We start from the raw sequence: 15,412 nt of genomic DNA on the forward strand, positions 1-15,412 counted from the left end.
AAGGCCCAGGACCTTGTAAAAAACACGCTAAGGCTCCAGGTAATGCTGTTTCCACCGTGAAGAGCCGAGGGCGGTCCACATGCAAGCCCTGCAGCGTGACCCAGCACCGAATCATCTGTCAGACACTGGTTGTCTCAGATCCCCCCAGCAGGACACTGCAGTCCCAGTTTGCATTTGGGCATTCCCTTTTGTGTTCATCCCTGTCTGATTCTCAGCTTGCTGGGGTACAAACTCCCACTCTCCATCTCCCTGGGAAACACCCACCCGGATCCGGCCCCCACCGGCACTCCCCCTCTGCCCCTGGAAGCCAGCTGCAACAGGAGGGCAGGGAGGGGAGCAGGACATCCTCCCCGATCCCCAGCAAGCCCACACAGGGACAGGAACCAGGTGACACTAGGCAGAGAAAGGATCTTCCCTTTCTTAGGCATTTTTGGTGTCCTGGAAGGTTCAAAGAAGATTCAGTCCATCAGTGCTCTGTCACTTGGACTTGGAGGCCAGCAGAAGGCAGCCCTTTGCAAGAGCAGCTCCAGACACTCCGGGAGGGGAAGCCAGGAGAAGGGAACAGTTTTTCTGGCGTCTATAGCTGCTTCCCACCCTGAGCCTCTGCCCCGGGATTCCCTGAGGCATTTGTGCTCCATGAGGATCTTCCAGCCCCTGTAGTAGGTGAGGATGGAGAGAAGCTGGGTGCTCCAGTGCTCCTAATTGCTGTGGCCATGGACAGGATTGTTAAGCCAGGCCAAGATGCAGTTAGCAAAAGCTCCTATTTAATTTCTCTTGCCTCGGCTGGCCTTTTTCTTCTCGAAAACTGTAAGTAGACATTAAAGAAAAAAGGCAGCTGGCACAAAGAGGCTGTCTACTGCTCTCTGGGGGTCATGGGACCCTTCCCTCTCATTCTCCTCTTCTGAGCCACAGCGGCTCGCTGAGGGCAGGCAGCCTGTTTGCAGGATGGCTGAGGAGCCCAGGCTGCTCCAGCTGCTGGGAGTGCATTACTGAAATTGGGAGGAAGGGAGGAGGGCTGGGAGGGCAGCAGCAGGGAGGTGCTTCCTTTGGACCTGCAAAACTTTGGCATTAGATTTGACAGTAATTTTGCCCTGAACTCTGGGTAAGAAATTCCTGGTCCTGAACCAAGGCCTAGAACACAGAAAGGAGACGAGGATCACAAGGGGAATGTGCTCCTCACATCCTGTGTACAGGGAAGGCTTTTGTCACAAAGAACCAGGATGTCTTTTGCCTTGCAAGTGGGAGAGGAGCCACGCTGCCATGCCGGGTGTGCACAATGTGCATGAGTGGCCATTGCTTGCTGGGGGAACCCAGCCCCTGACCTAACATGGACAAGCAGATCAGAGGTGACCTGAAGGACCTAGTCTTGCTGGGCATGGCCCATCCAACAGCTCGGACCACAGTAGGTCACCTCATCAGTCGGGGACATTAGGAACAAGTGGCATTAGGAACATATTAACCGGGTGTTCAGGGCCCTGCTGAAGTGAATGTGTGTGTCTTAGTTAACAGGGTACAGCCATATTACTGAGTGGGGCATTATCAGTTGCCACAACTCACATTGGCACACTGTGAAGAGGACAATGACATGAGCACCTTGACATGACCCACTGCAGTCGGTCACGATGGCGACAGACCTTCCACAGGGTTCCCCAACGCCTTGTAGAGAGTTAGAGACATACCCCAGAGGTGACCTTGCCACAGCATGTGGGGATGAGCCTTCTTTCCCCTGGAGGTTGGGAAACCTCTGCCAGATGACTCAGAGGATGTGTGGAACACATGGTGCTTGAGATGGTGCTGCAGATGCCAGCCTCCAGCAGACTTGGACAGACCTGCCCCCTCCAGCTGGCTTCCCACAGGTGTGAGGCAGGGGCTGTCAGGTTTCAGAGGCTCACATACCCCTCTTTCTTTTCTCTGGAGCAGATCGAAGGGGTGTGTTAAAGGCTGGCCGTCAGCTTCAGAAAGGGTCCCTGCATCCCAAAATTCAGGGTCCACTGCTGCAAACCCTGGCTCTGGTCTTTGCTGTGAGGCTGTTTGCTCTGGAGGGGGCTGGAGGAGGAGACCAGGCTTATGAAGTACATCACCCCATCCGCAGAGAGTGAGTGGGGTCCGTGCCTGTTCCCTCCCCAGCATGGACGGTGGCATGCCTTGCCATCTGACAGAGGAACACTCTCTACCCTTTCTGGGAGGGTAGAGAGCCAAAAGTTCAGTACATCTCATCTCCCAGTGTCTTCCCCAACCAGCAGACATGCCTGTTGCAGCCTGCGCACCACGGGGCTGGCTTTGGCTGTCCTTTCCCTTTCGCTTGCTGCAACCTCCCCATCTAGCCAACAGTATCCAGCAGACCCAGGGGATGCAGGAGACCAGAAGTTTTCCCTTCAGGGACTCCTCTGTGAGCGCTGGGACAGAGGCTGAGCTGTGCCCGGAGCTGGGCAGGTGCCGTGGGTCCCCACGCCATCTAGTGTTGTACTGGCAGTGGGACGTGGGAGTGGGAAAGGCTGTAAGACTCCCCGCTCTCGGCGGGTCTCCCAGCTTCCCAAGCCAGGTCAGTGTGCAATCTCCAGCTGGGAATTCTACCCGCTCCAGTTTTATTTCCAAAAAGGCTTAGGCGCCTGCTTGACTTCACCCAGCGTAATCTGCACACACGGATGCAGTTTAAACATGCCAGGGTCTCACATGGTCGGGCGCTTGGGAATGGTCACACCAGAGGATTAAGTCAAACAGTGTCCTGGGCCAGTGGATTGGGACCAGAGGTGCCAAAATGAGTGACCAAAACTAATCAAGGCATCAAAAAATGCCGTTAAGAGCTTGAAACAAAAGCAGCAGCATTCACAGGATAACATCAGGGTAATCAAAACCTTCAAAGAGAGCGTAGTTCACAAGCTGTCCGATTCCTGCATGGATCTACCACGGTTCTCATGGCTGGTGGTGTAAAATTATTTTTTGGTGAACATAAAGGAACCAAGGAATTTATTTATTTTTTTAACTTCAGACAAACAGGCTGCTGACAGAGGTGAGTAAGAAGAAAAAATCTAGACCATTCTAGAAAGTGATTTTATTTTATAAATAAAGCAGTTATTCATAATAGAGCAGTTAAAGGAAATTCAGAGAGACTGAAAAGAAGGAAACTGGTACTTAAAGATGTTAGCTGCTGGGACCACACAGACATGGTTTTTGCTCAGGATCCAGGGGTTGGCCAAGCCATATGTTCTCATGTTGATCATCCCAGGACCAGATACGGAATAATGAATTTTTTTTCAGAAACTCACTGCTGAAATAGGAGGAAGGCCAGAGCTGGACTGAATTTGAAGGAATAGATCATAGGAAAGCAGAGATGGGACTGTAGTCACATGTGTCAGGGATCCAGGGTGTCTGAGATGATGGAAGGATGGCAAGAGGCTCGTAGTCACAGACAACAGTCTCCTCTTCCAGCCAATTTTTTTTTTTTTTTCTGGGGATATATTCCATTTTCAAGAGAAGTCAGATCTGGAATAGGGCTGCCATCCTTCTGGCTGCGAGTGCTACAGAGCAGAAGCAGTTTTCAGAAAGCATATGACAGCCGATGTTTCCAGGAAGGCACTGTACTGACCCACCAGTGTGCAGAGGGTATCCCGCAGGTTGGGGACACATGCAAACCTGTGCACATGCAAAGCAGCTCGGCATCCCAGAAGCAGCAGTATGTATGCCAGAAGTTTTGGGATCACTGTGTGATTTACAGTCAGTTCGCATGAGATGTGGCTGTGCAGGACTTCTCAGCATCCAGCAGCTTAGTCAGATGTCCAGGAATCCTAGACAAATGCAGAAAACTCTCCAAATATGCCTGGGTAAAATTCCTGTGAGGAAAATAAAAGGCACGTTTTAAAAACGTAAATGGCTGATAGTCTCAATCAGGCAGTTTTCACGGGAGCACGGGGTGGTCTTGTCAGCTGCAGGGGGAAATGGGATAGCCTCCCACCCCATTACCATGTTGCAGATAGGGAAGGTGCTCACAAAACCGTAAGCTGAACCGCTAACGTGGCTGTGCCCATCACTCTGCAAGAGCTAAGGCTCACGTCAGCCTGGCATGCAGCCAGAAGTAATTAAATTCTTGAAGCAATAGACGTAAAGTTAAGGAGCTCCAGGCCCGGTCCAGCATGGACCCAGCACGCTTGTCATCATGAATAACCAATCCCGCTGGGAAGAACGCAATATAAAGCATGGGACGGCAAGAGCTGGTCATGCTCAACACGACCCAGCACGCGCCCCATCTCTTGCAGGCGTCAGGAGTGTGTGTTGAAGGATCCAAGCCTCCAGCAACCCGCAGCCAAAGGCCTTTCTCAGCCAAGGACAGCAACTTTGTATTTATGACTCTTGATTGATTTACCACCGTTAATTTGTCCTGTTGCTTTTAAACCTACCTCAACAGCGAGCATCTTTACTGCCCTGCTGTCAGGAGCTCCCTACTAAACTGTGCATTGTGTGAAGCCCTTTTCCTTGTTGCTCTTCTCTGAACCATTTTTACACTAGTAATCTCTAACTCCAGTTTTGCACATTTAGACTGCTAACGAACCATGATCTGGCATTTCTATGAGTATTTAATAGCCCTTAATGTGGCCCCTAACTCTGTTTGTTAGAGTGGTTCCTAATAATTTGCATGCTGGGGGTATCAGATACACTGCACTGTAGTTCCTCAGGTTTTTCCCTGGAACTCTGTTGAAAACTGCTGGGGTTTTTTTAAGACTAATGAGCAAGCGCCATCTGCTCTGGGGGATTTGTCACTGATCATTTAGCAGCGTACTCATTCTGCGATTCCTCTAATGAACAATTCGAGGCAAATCCTCTGCTGGGCAGCTTGATACCGCAAAATAACCTGAAGGAGAGGGGCAGCCCCTCCACTCAGAATGAAAACCGTGCTCAGCTGTCTGCCAGGAGAGACAGACCCTCAGCACCTTCACAAAGCAGAGCCAGGCAGGCACCGCAGGGCGCTGGGAGCGGGATTCTCCAGCCACGAGAGGGGGCTCAGAGAAGGCGCAACGGAGCCAACCCAAACATCTCATCGGAAAAGGTTCACAGTTCGGTTTGGCTACAGCAGGTAGAGCTGGAAGGGAGCAGCCTGCGGGCCTACAGGCATCGCCCTCCAGCGCGGGCCGGTACGCGGGCACCTGCCCGGAGGACGGAAACCCGCGGGGCCCGGCGGCTGCGGCGACGGTGTCACTGCGTCCCCGCACAGCTCTGCTCCTCGCCTCGCAGCTCCCGGACCTGGTGCCGCCCGAGCACCGCTCGCCTCGCCTGGGGACGGCCAGGCTCTGGATTTAGCTCCGGGAGAGACTGGAAACCGCCTCTCTGGGAAGCTCAGCATCCTCCTGGCCGCCTCACTGGCAACTGCGTGGGCGGGAGGGCAGCTGGACCCGCCAGATGCAGCCTGGTTTCCCTCACAGACGGGGCTCTTCTCCGTGCCAGCCACTTCTCTCCACCCTCCCCCGTACCCCCAACAGCCGCCTCATCCTTATAGGCCCCCGCACCGGCACCGCGGGCTGCCCCGGCGCTCCCCGGCCCGCAGACGGGGCCGCGGCCGGGCGGTGCCGGCTCCTCACGCCACACGCAGCAGCTCCCCCGCTCCCCGGTCGCTGGGCGGGATCCCAGCCCGAGGCGGCGCGGCGGGGAGAGCGCTGCGATGGCGGCCGGGCGGGAAGGCGGGCGGGGCCGCCTCGCGCGCAGGGGCCGCTGGGAGCTGTAGTCCGGGTCGCGCCCAGGTGCGGCGGCGCGCGGGGGCCGCCGGGAGCTGCGTCCGCCCCGCGGGCAGGTGCGGCGCCCCCCGCGGGAACTACATGTCCCGGGATGCCGCGGGGCGCGGGCGGCGCGGGCGCGGCGGCGGCGGCGGCGGCGGCGGCGGGGGCGTAGCGAAGATGGCGGCGGGGGCGCTGCGCCCCGCTCCCGGCTGAGGCGCGGCGAGCTCCCTGCGCCTCAGTGCGGCGGCGGCGATGTCGGAGCCGGAGCACCTGGGCGGGAAGCGGGCCGAGTCGGCGCGGCTGCGGCGGGCCGAGCAGCTGCGGCGCTGGAAGGGCTCCTTGACGGAGCAGGAGCCGGTGGCGGCGGGGGGCGGCCGGGGCCGGCACCGCGGCGCCGGGGGGTCCCGCGTCCGCTTCGAGGAGGGCGCCGTCTTCCTGGCCGCCTGCTCCAGCGGGGACACGGAGGAGGTGAAGCGCCTGCTGGGCCGCGGCGCCCGCATCAACACCACCAACGTGGACGGACTGACAGCCCTGCACCAGGTACCGGGAGCCCGGGGTCGGGGCGGGCGGGAGCTGGGCCCGGGGGCGGCCCGGCGGTCCCTTCCCTTCGCCTGCCGCCGAGCGAGGCTTCCCCCGCGCCCCCCATCGAGGCAGCCGGGAGGGGAACGCGGGCTGCGGCTCGCTCTGCCCTCGCCGCTTCAGCCCCGGAGCGGGGCGGGGGACGCACACGAAGATTTCAGACGGTTCCCCTGCTGATGGCGGGGGAGGGCAGAGCGGTACCTGCAGCACCAGCGGTGGGTTGTTTATAAACAAAACGATGACAGAAAGCTTTGATCTGAGCCTCATCCTGCGTGTTTAGCGCGAATCTGAAGCAGAGACCTAGTTTGGAGGGAAGCGTGTTAGCAGATGCTAGTCGAGCAGCTTGATGTACCGAGTTCTCACAGGGATATTAAGTAGCTTAATTAGCAACATAAAACGTTGGGCTGGCAGAACTGCGAGCCGGGCTAGGTAGCCAATTTATTAATTTTTGGAAAACTTCTGACTTTGTGCCTGGGGTCTGCTGAAATAGCAGCAGTACTAGGAAAATTTCCCGGGGGGTGTGCGGTTTTTGCAAGGTCAGAAGTGTCTCATCAGCTTCTGTGTTTGTGTTCTGTCAGAGTCGCCTTGAAACTCCCCAAATGCTCTTTGGCAACCTTTGCATAGACCAGAGAGTGCCCGCATCTCAGATAAGCGATGCGGATTCTATTAATACTCATCTAAATGTGCTGAAGATCATACAAAAGTGGTCACAGAAATTTGCTTCGGAGTGGTAAAGCCTTGCCTGTCTAGAAACATGTGCTGTGTTTCGTCTGTAGCTTTTGCTGTCATTGTGTAAATGAACAGGAATGTAAGGGAGTATGTGAAATTGCTACCCTTTAATATTGGGAAACCTGTTGCTATCTAAGACTGATTCAGAATTTAGCAGGGCATGTGAAATCAGTGTCCCAGATTGTTGCATCTGGTCAGTGAAATGAATCTGATTTGAATCTGGGCCAGCCTCAGGAAGAAAATTTTCTTAGCTCAAGATCTTGTAGATTAAGCATGTAGTGTAGTGACGGGACCAGGAAGAGAAGCACAGTCCAGGAATAACATCTGGAAATAATGTATTTGTAAAGAATAATGCTTTAATAGCACAAATAGCAGCACAGTAATTGAGTTGATTAGGCTTTCTTCTTTGCTGGACTGGTATTATTGAACTGAAGCATTTGGGACATTTGAAAGCTCAGCTCACAAGCTTGCTTGCTCATGGCTGTCAGTGAACAAGGGGCAGTGATATTGATTCATTTTGTTTTGGAGTTCCAAAAATAAGTTATGAAGAAAAGAGCATAGCAGTTTATGGACCGTCAGGTTGAATAAGACTTCAGTTGGCAAAGCAGTGAACTTTGTAATGGCTTAGATTTTTTTTTTTTTTTTTTTTTTTTTTTTTTAGTATAGCAATAGCAAATAGATTATGCTGCTTAAGGAATCTCCAATACAGCATGTAAACATTTATTATCAGATAAGTAATCGTATAGAGACTGGTAAGAGCCAGTTACTGAAGAGCTAGTTATTGAAAGCATTTTGACAAGCAGGAAGGCTGAATCTAAGGTGGATAGAAGTATGGTAGGGTTGGGATGACTTCATGAGGGCTTTCCAGCCAGGATTGATTATGATCTCTTCAGAAGTATCTGGGTATATTGCTGATGTATGTAATGTAACACTTGGCCAAAAGCGTATCTTGAAGTGCATTGGATTCATCAGACAATGGACGATTATCTCTGCAAGGTCAAACTTCTTGAATATATGACAAGCCATATATTGACAAGCAGGCTGCAAATGTAATTCTGTATACGTAAAGAATTGTGTCTTAGGAGCTAAGTATTGGGTAACATATTGAACAGTAACACCTAAGGCTTGATACTTGGAAGAGCATTTTGATGAGTGAGTAGTCATGCAGATGCTAGCTGTACAAGCAAGTCTCTTACATGAAGTATTTCTTCAGAACCTTTACAGTAAGGGGAGTTGACCTTACTTTGAATTTAATAAAAGCTTTGTTCCAGTGTGCCGTTGATGTATTAACACTTTCTCATCTGCATATCTGAGCACCAAAGAGTGCTGAGTTGTTCTTGCACACCCAAATGTAACAAACACTGATTTGTTAGAGGTTTTGTTGTACATGTGCATCTTGAGTCTGTGAAACTGTATCAGATGAAAATGTTTATTATCATGGTTGAAGAGGTTGTTATGAGTTCCTTATCACTGAACACATCCAAAATATGTTTGTTCATATTACTTGGGGAATGATACTCTCTGTGGTAAAGTGTCAGCTGAGGTCCAGTTAGGTTGAGGGTCCCCTGAGTGCTGGTTGACAAAAGAAATGAATGTAGTACACGTGAGGATTTTTTTAATAACTTCTCTTAGTATTAGAAACATAACATGAGATATAGGGCAGATGGTAGTGACTGTCTGCTCTCATTTAATACTTGTAAAACCAAACGGCCATGCAGTGAGGAAGGAAATCCTACACATTGAAAAGAGTTTGCTTTGTTGAAGGAAAGATTGGGTAAATTATTTTTTTTTGTTGTTAAAGAACTTAATATTAAGTGAGGCTTGCTCCGTACAAGCAAATGTCTTTTGAGGTAATGGAAGGGTTAACAAAGTCAATTGACTTTATTTGTCAAAGTCGGCATCTGCTTCTACAAAACCTAAGGCCAATCTTAGAAATCGGGTTTGTTTGAAGTGCACAGTGGCCCCAAATGCTGCGTGGCGTTCAACAAAGGTAAAATTACACTTTCTCTAGTATCTGGGCCACTATGACTAAGAACCATTGTGTACTTGCTGGGTGAGAAGCTGTCTTTGCTATTTATAGCTATGAAGCTGTATTTGGAAAATAACCTTTTAAATTACAAGTGGTGTTTCTGAGCCTCCAGATTGCGTCGTCCTCCTCTTTGGAGGCATCAGGTGCAGCATAAACTTACACCGCAGGCTAGTGTCTGTTATCTGTATTGTGGCTTCAGTTATACATGTATCTTTACATTAGTGCCTGTAAAATGCTTCTGGATGAACATCAATCCCATATTTTCAGTGATTAACTTAATTCATCGAGTATAGTGTATTTTTGGCAATGGTTTTGTGTCTAGTGCAGAATGGAAAGGGAGATACTAGCTAAATGTGAGTGAACATCTAGAAATCATCAAGAAAACTGCTACCAGTAGCTGAAGCAAACTATTGGTCGCAGTTGAACTTCTTTAGTGTTTGGAGATGGTGGGAAGTGGGCGTGAAATGCTCCCTCTTCCTCCTGAGCAACAGATGGAACCAAAGAGTAAACTTTTATAAAAATTGAGTCTTAAGGGAAAAAAATTCTGATGCTGCTAGTCAGGAAGGCATCTCCAAATGTGATGGCCAATGCTTGTTTGTCTTTAAGGACTGGTTCACAAACCATGACAACAGAAAAGATTGTTTATCCTTTGTCTGCCCTTTGATGATTTACCTGCTGTTTCCCTTTTGCCTGTGCCCTGGAGGAGTGAGTTGCTCATGAAATAATTTCTGAGTTTCTGTCATTTACAATACTCTTAAGGTAGCCTGGCACTTGCTTTTGACTTATTTGCAGGTGCTAGGCACCTTTGGTAATTCAGAAGCTGCTTCATGCAAAGTCAGGTACTTTGCGCAGTGATTCTGGGTTAGATAGTGGAGGCTGTAACCTCTCTGGCAGTCCCTGTTTAAGTTATTCCTGCTTCTAAGCCAGAGCTGTAAAACTGCAGGCATGTCCAGTTGCTCTTCAGGGCTTTATAAAGAGGCATCCATGTCAAACTAAAGCTGGTCAATTTGTGGTTGCTGTGCAGGAAATTTGGCCCTTTACTCACTTCCAAATGTTATGTGCAGTCCTAGCAAAGCAGAAGGCAGCAGAATTTTAGGACAGTCCAGAAACACAGCCAGGGCTAACACCTTACAGACCACTCGCCCTAATCACAGCAGTCTGGAGACAGTTGGAAGAATCATTGAGGTGCTAACACCCCAACAAAATCCAGGAGACTGAGGGGAAGAGAGGAATCCTGTGTGGATTGGTGTTTTTTCTATCTAGGATATCACTGCTAGAGAGCATGGAGCAAAGGGTTGGAACTGTAGTAGTGGCTGAAGCACCCTGGGTTGGTTTCACAGGATAGCTGAGAGAGATCCGACAGTCATTACCTACACAGAGTGCTCATACAGCAGCAGCTTCTACATGAAGTTAAAGGTAAAAGCTAGCTTGTGCCTTGAATTGTGAGGATGTAACACAATGTACAGTTGCATGAAAACTCTTGAATGAAGTATTCAGGTACTACATACACATATGTTTGGGGCATCACAGCTGTACTTTAAGGTAGTTTAGCTTCTGATCTTTTAGTCGGTAAGGACAGTGTCATACATCAAGCTGCATTTTTTAAGATTGGGTGGCTGCATTGCCTAAAAATACATTAATCCTAGGGAGAGAAGTTTATCTAGGGAGAGTCATATCTTTTCCACTGCACTCTGCAAAGTTTCTTTCTGAAGGTATGCTTCTGCCAATGAAAATGGAAGTTGCAAGCTGTTTGTACTGTATTTAATGCTGCTCATCAAGCTGAAATATGACACTGTCAAAAACAGGGTTTATCACTAGTGTAAGTGAAATACTTTTTTACGGGTTTCACTTATAAATGGGAATACAATAGTATGTACTCTGAATAAAGTGAGAAAGGTTGGAAGCTACCTACGATATACCAGGAATTTATTAGAGAAAGCTAGTTAAAAATCTGAAGTGCTGTTTTACCAACCTGATGCTTTTATTTTCTTGCTTTTGGCTTACTCGGTCCCTCTTTCGGCTTGATGTTTTGTCCCTGTGGGTTAGTTCAATTGTCTGTCCCTTGCATCTCTATTTCAAAACAATCTCCTAAGTGGGCAGCATTAACTCTAGACTAAACAAACTAACCTTGAACTGAAATGAGTTAGAGCCTTGGAGGATTGATTGCTCCATGCAGCAGTTGGAGGAAGTCTTCTTTGTTTTGGTTAGGGGCAGTTTCTCAACTGGTTAGTTAGGCTTCTGGTAACTGAAGCCAGCCACAGCATTCACTCAGCTGCTGGATGCTAGGAGGAAATTTACTCTGTTTTAGTAAGTAGATGGGTATTTGTGATGGGAAATGTGCATCTTCATTGTTTCCTTCCTCAACCTCTGTTTATCCTATCTAGTGATTAGATGAGTCAAGCTCTGTTGCTCCCCATAAACAGTGAGCAAGTGAACTGATAGGATTTTCAGTTACAACTTCCTTTATGGCAGCAGCTAGAAGTGATGACCCTGGTCCCTTAGTGCTGTCTGTGGAAAAGTTCTCATCTCTGCAGCAGTGCTGCTTGGATAGTCCAGAGCTCTGGCCCCACATGGAAATCTCCTTTGGGAAGCACAGGTATTTTAGGGAAGGCTTGTTATGCTTAATATATGCTGAAAGCCTTCTGACTTCTGTAAATCAAATTCTTGAGCTTGAATTAGAGATGGAGACAAGTCTTTAATGCTGCATACTTGTCTGAATCAACATTGTTTGATAAGATTGAAAGCCAGTTCAGCAAAAAATGCAGGAATGAGCAATGAATGAATGCAGTGCCTGGAACGGTCGCTGTTCCAGAGCGGTATCTTGTAGCTCCTATTGGCATGGCTGAAACCTGCTGAAACATTAAAGGCAACGTTTAAGTGCAGAACTCTCTCAGCTGTAACCTAGATGAAACTACTGTCATCCTGGTATTATTTTTGCAATTTATAATGCCTCTTGCTTATTTTAACTGAGTGTTAGGGGCTGGGAGCTGCTTCTATTACAAACAGGTTTAGAGACTTAGAATTCAGATTAGGTACTGTGGGGCTTGTGAGACATCTGAAGCACTGTGTGTTGTAATATACTGAGATAATAACTGACTAATATTAAAATATAAGACTTTTGAGTTGCTATGTTAACTCTCAATTGAGGATTATTATATACCATAAGTCAAAAAGGCCTGTCAGACTGCATATTAGAGCAATCTTTTTAAGAAGGTTGAGAGAGGGGAATATTATGTAAGTGGTTGTATAAACTGAGATTTTTTTTCTTTCTAACTTCTGAATACAAATGAGGGCAGGGGGAGCATTAAATACTCTGAAATGTCTGCTCTGCTTTTTGAAAAATTGTGTTTGTGCACAGGGCTGGGAGAAAAAAAATGAACAAAAGAGAAACCCAGACCCTTTCAGGGGAATAGTAGCCTCCACCCTCCAGTTGCAAGCTCTCCAAATGAGTGAACCGTTTGACCTCGTGATAATGGTATGGCCCCAGCGTGGTGAAGGTGCCCAGTATAAATCCTGGGATCTGAGTCTGCAGTTTATTTTCAGCTGTCCTTCTGAAGGGAGGTGCAACAGCTGTCCCTGCAATCTCCTTTATTGGGCTGCAGCAAACTGATCTGCACAGGGATAAAGGTGCAGCTCACAGGAAGAGGTGTTCAGTATGCCTTAGCAGGAAAATTTCAGTTTATAAGAATTTTGAGGGAACGATTTGGTGGTGATTTAGGTGCCTATTTTTATGGGGCTCACTTCAGCATGAATGGATTTAAGAACAACTTCATAGTGAGTATAGTCTATACAGGCCTGTGCAGAGAAATGTTTCAAGCTGCTGTCAACTTCTTGAAAATGAAGGGTGATGTGATCTGCCTGCGCTGTTGGGGCTCTTGAGAGCATGACTGTGATGGAGCTCCAACCTGCACAGCTTATAGGTGCCAAATTTTATTTCCTCCCCTCACTCCAGAGAGGCATCTCTTGCTGTGGTGGAACAGGACCAGTCTTCAATACTTAATTCTTAAAACATGTTTTTCAGAGGAAATTTGCTTTTCTAGATTCCCAAGCTAGTGAGAATGATATCCCGCACTGCTGACAGCAGAATCCAGAGTGGCCTCTCTTTCCTCATCAAGCTCTTAATCATGAACATCAAAATTCCTGATTCAGACACCTACACAATTTCTCATGACAGTGTTCATGCGTAATAATTGCAACGTACAGTGCTTAAAAATGACTAGTATTTTAGAAAATATATTTATGTGCACTATTGTTAAATGTTTTCATGTTAAATAAATTTTTGAAAGATCAGTGTCCCAGCTTTAAGCTCTCAGCTTAAATATAGTCTTTGCTCATCTGAAAATAACTGAAAATTCACTCCTTAAGAGTAAATGGTGTGAATTTTTTAATGCTGTTTTTTCTTAGTAGTTTGTTTCCAGTAGCTGAAAAAAACAGAACAGTTTTAACTTGTAAGAGTCTCACTAGAAATGTTTCCATAATACAATAAGCTGACCTTGCAGAGGGACACAAGCAGTTTCAGCATTGCTTTTCCAGCATTCAGCCTTGCTCATAAATCTTTGTGAAATGTACAGAATGCAGAATGACCACCTGCCATTAGCCTTTTATGTGTCACTGCCTTTTCAGGGTAAAACTAAACCTGGCCCCTCTCTGATACTCTGAGCCGGAGCATTGATTTGCCACAGTGATTGCTCACCATCCATTTCTGGAATCTGTCTGAAGCCACCACCTATTTATAATTTGTCATTCCTTGCTGTCTTAGACAGTTAATGTGATTTCATTACAAAGCTTTATGCTTTTTAAAATCTGAAATCATGCAATAGCAACGACTCGTAGTATCAGGCCTTGTCTAAACACAACTGCTGGTTTAGCAAGAGGTGACTCTAACAGTGATTTAGTGAACTGATGCGACTTTGTGTGTGGGCTCTGCTGGCCTAACCTGGCTTATGTCTGTTTAGTTTTGACTTGTAAATATAATACCGTAACCCAAATGGATGTAAACCAGCTTGAAGCTGGTAGGGCCCGCACACAGAGCTGCGCTGAATTAACTGTACTGGTTTTTGCGCTTGAACTGATGCATCCTGAAGTACTGCTGCAATGGTTTCATTCTGAAGTCAAAGTATGAAGCAGGGTTTCTCTTCCTTTTCCAGGATTTGAATTTGTATGGATTGTCAGCCTTACCCAAAACAATTATTAATTATGCATTGATCTTGAGTGACAACTTGATACTTCGTGTGAGACATGTTAATAGGGATTTCTCCCTTGGAAGATTGCTGGGGCAGGTGAACTCTGACCCAGCAGGCTGTGAGTAATGGGGCTTGCTTTAATTGTTTTGGTATATCCAGGACACTGCTCTGAGTTACATCATTAACAGAGACTGCCTTTGCCAACAGAAATCATCAGAATGTTTACCTTAAATACTGTTGTGGTTTTGGAGGATGAAATGTTCTAAATTTTTATCTAACAAGCCATTTTTCTACCCCATTTGCTGTCTGGTTTCTGTAAGCGAGATGACATGCTCTCCAGTGTAGACAGGTTTAGTGGTTTTGTGGATAACAACCAAATCTGAGCTAACTGGTTGCATTAGCACAGCCTACACCTGTCCAGGAAGAGGTGCATATCCTGTGCCCGGTTAGGAGTTTAACTGCACCCGTGACAGTCATACAAACACTACAGACTTGCCAAGTGTCTGATTTAATTTTTTTTAAAGTGATGTGATCATGCCAGCAGAAGTTCCTGTTCTAGCAAACCACATGCCATTGCTTGGGTCTTTAATGAACATCGCAAGTGATGTTCCTACTGTTTGTATGATCTACACATTGCATTTATATAACCATTTCAGTTACCAAAAATGATTACACTGGCAAAGATGCTTTCAAAACAACTTGATGGCACACACGAAATGTTACGTTCTAGCCTATTACCACAACGTCTTCCTTTTTTTGATGCAAGAGGTGGTTTTTAAGCAGTCTACAGCAAATTTTTCAAGCAGAATTACGAATAGTGGGCTGAAATAGCTCTCTAGAGAAGGTTAGAAAGTGCTGCTGACTTGCTTCCGAAGGGAGTAGTGTCTAGGTTAAACCTTCAAAGCTGGCTTCATCACTTGATGCTGGCTTTCAGTTCTTGTTTTGCTTCATGCTTCTTCACCATGTTCTTGGGAAACCGACTGAACTACACCATGCTCCAGCCAGCTCAACTGTGTGCTGATATTCTTATCAGTCTTGTTAGCTTTTAGGGGAATCCATGTACTATGCACAAGCTTTGAAAGGTAGAAGTTGTGTTCAAAATTGCTGTTTCAAGGACTTTCGAGAAGCAGAAAGTCAATGTTGTGTGTCAGAGTCTCTTCCAGACAGTTATATTGATAGTCCATAAA

General features: G+C 47.5%; 1 protein-coding gene across 9 annotated transcripts in view; it reads left to right on the forward strand.

Moving 5' to 3' along the window:
* Positions 1-5,848: 5,848 nt before the first annotated feature.
* Positions 5,849-15,412, forward strand: part of PPP1R12B (protein phosphatase 1 regulatory subunit 12B) — a 124,742-nt gene continuing 115,178 nt past the window's right edge. For 5 of the 9 annotated variants that reach the window (XM_075055310.1, XM_075055311.1, XM_075055315.1 and 2 more), the window contains exon 1: positions 5,852-6,245. In XM_075055310.1, coding sequence (XP_074911411.1) covers positions 5,958-6,245 — 288 coding nt within the window. In that variant the 5' untranslated portion in view covers positions 5,852-5,957. Of the gene's footprint in view, positions 6,246-15,412 lie in introns of all 9 variants that reach the window. The other 4 variants (XR_012654106.1, XM_075055312.1, XM_075055313.1 and 1 more) reach the window with 2 other exon arrangements.

This window comes from Buteo buteo, chromosome 23 (genome assembly GCF_964188355.1).
Source record: "Buteo buteo chromosome 23, bButBut1.hap1.1, whole genome shotgun sequence".
NCBI lineage: Eukaryota > Metazoa > Chordata > Aves > Accipitriformes > Accipitridae > Buteo > Buteo buteo.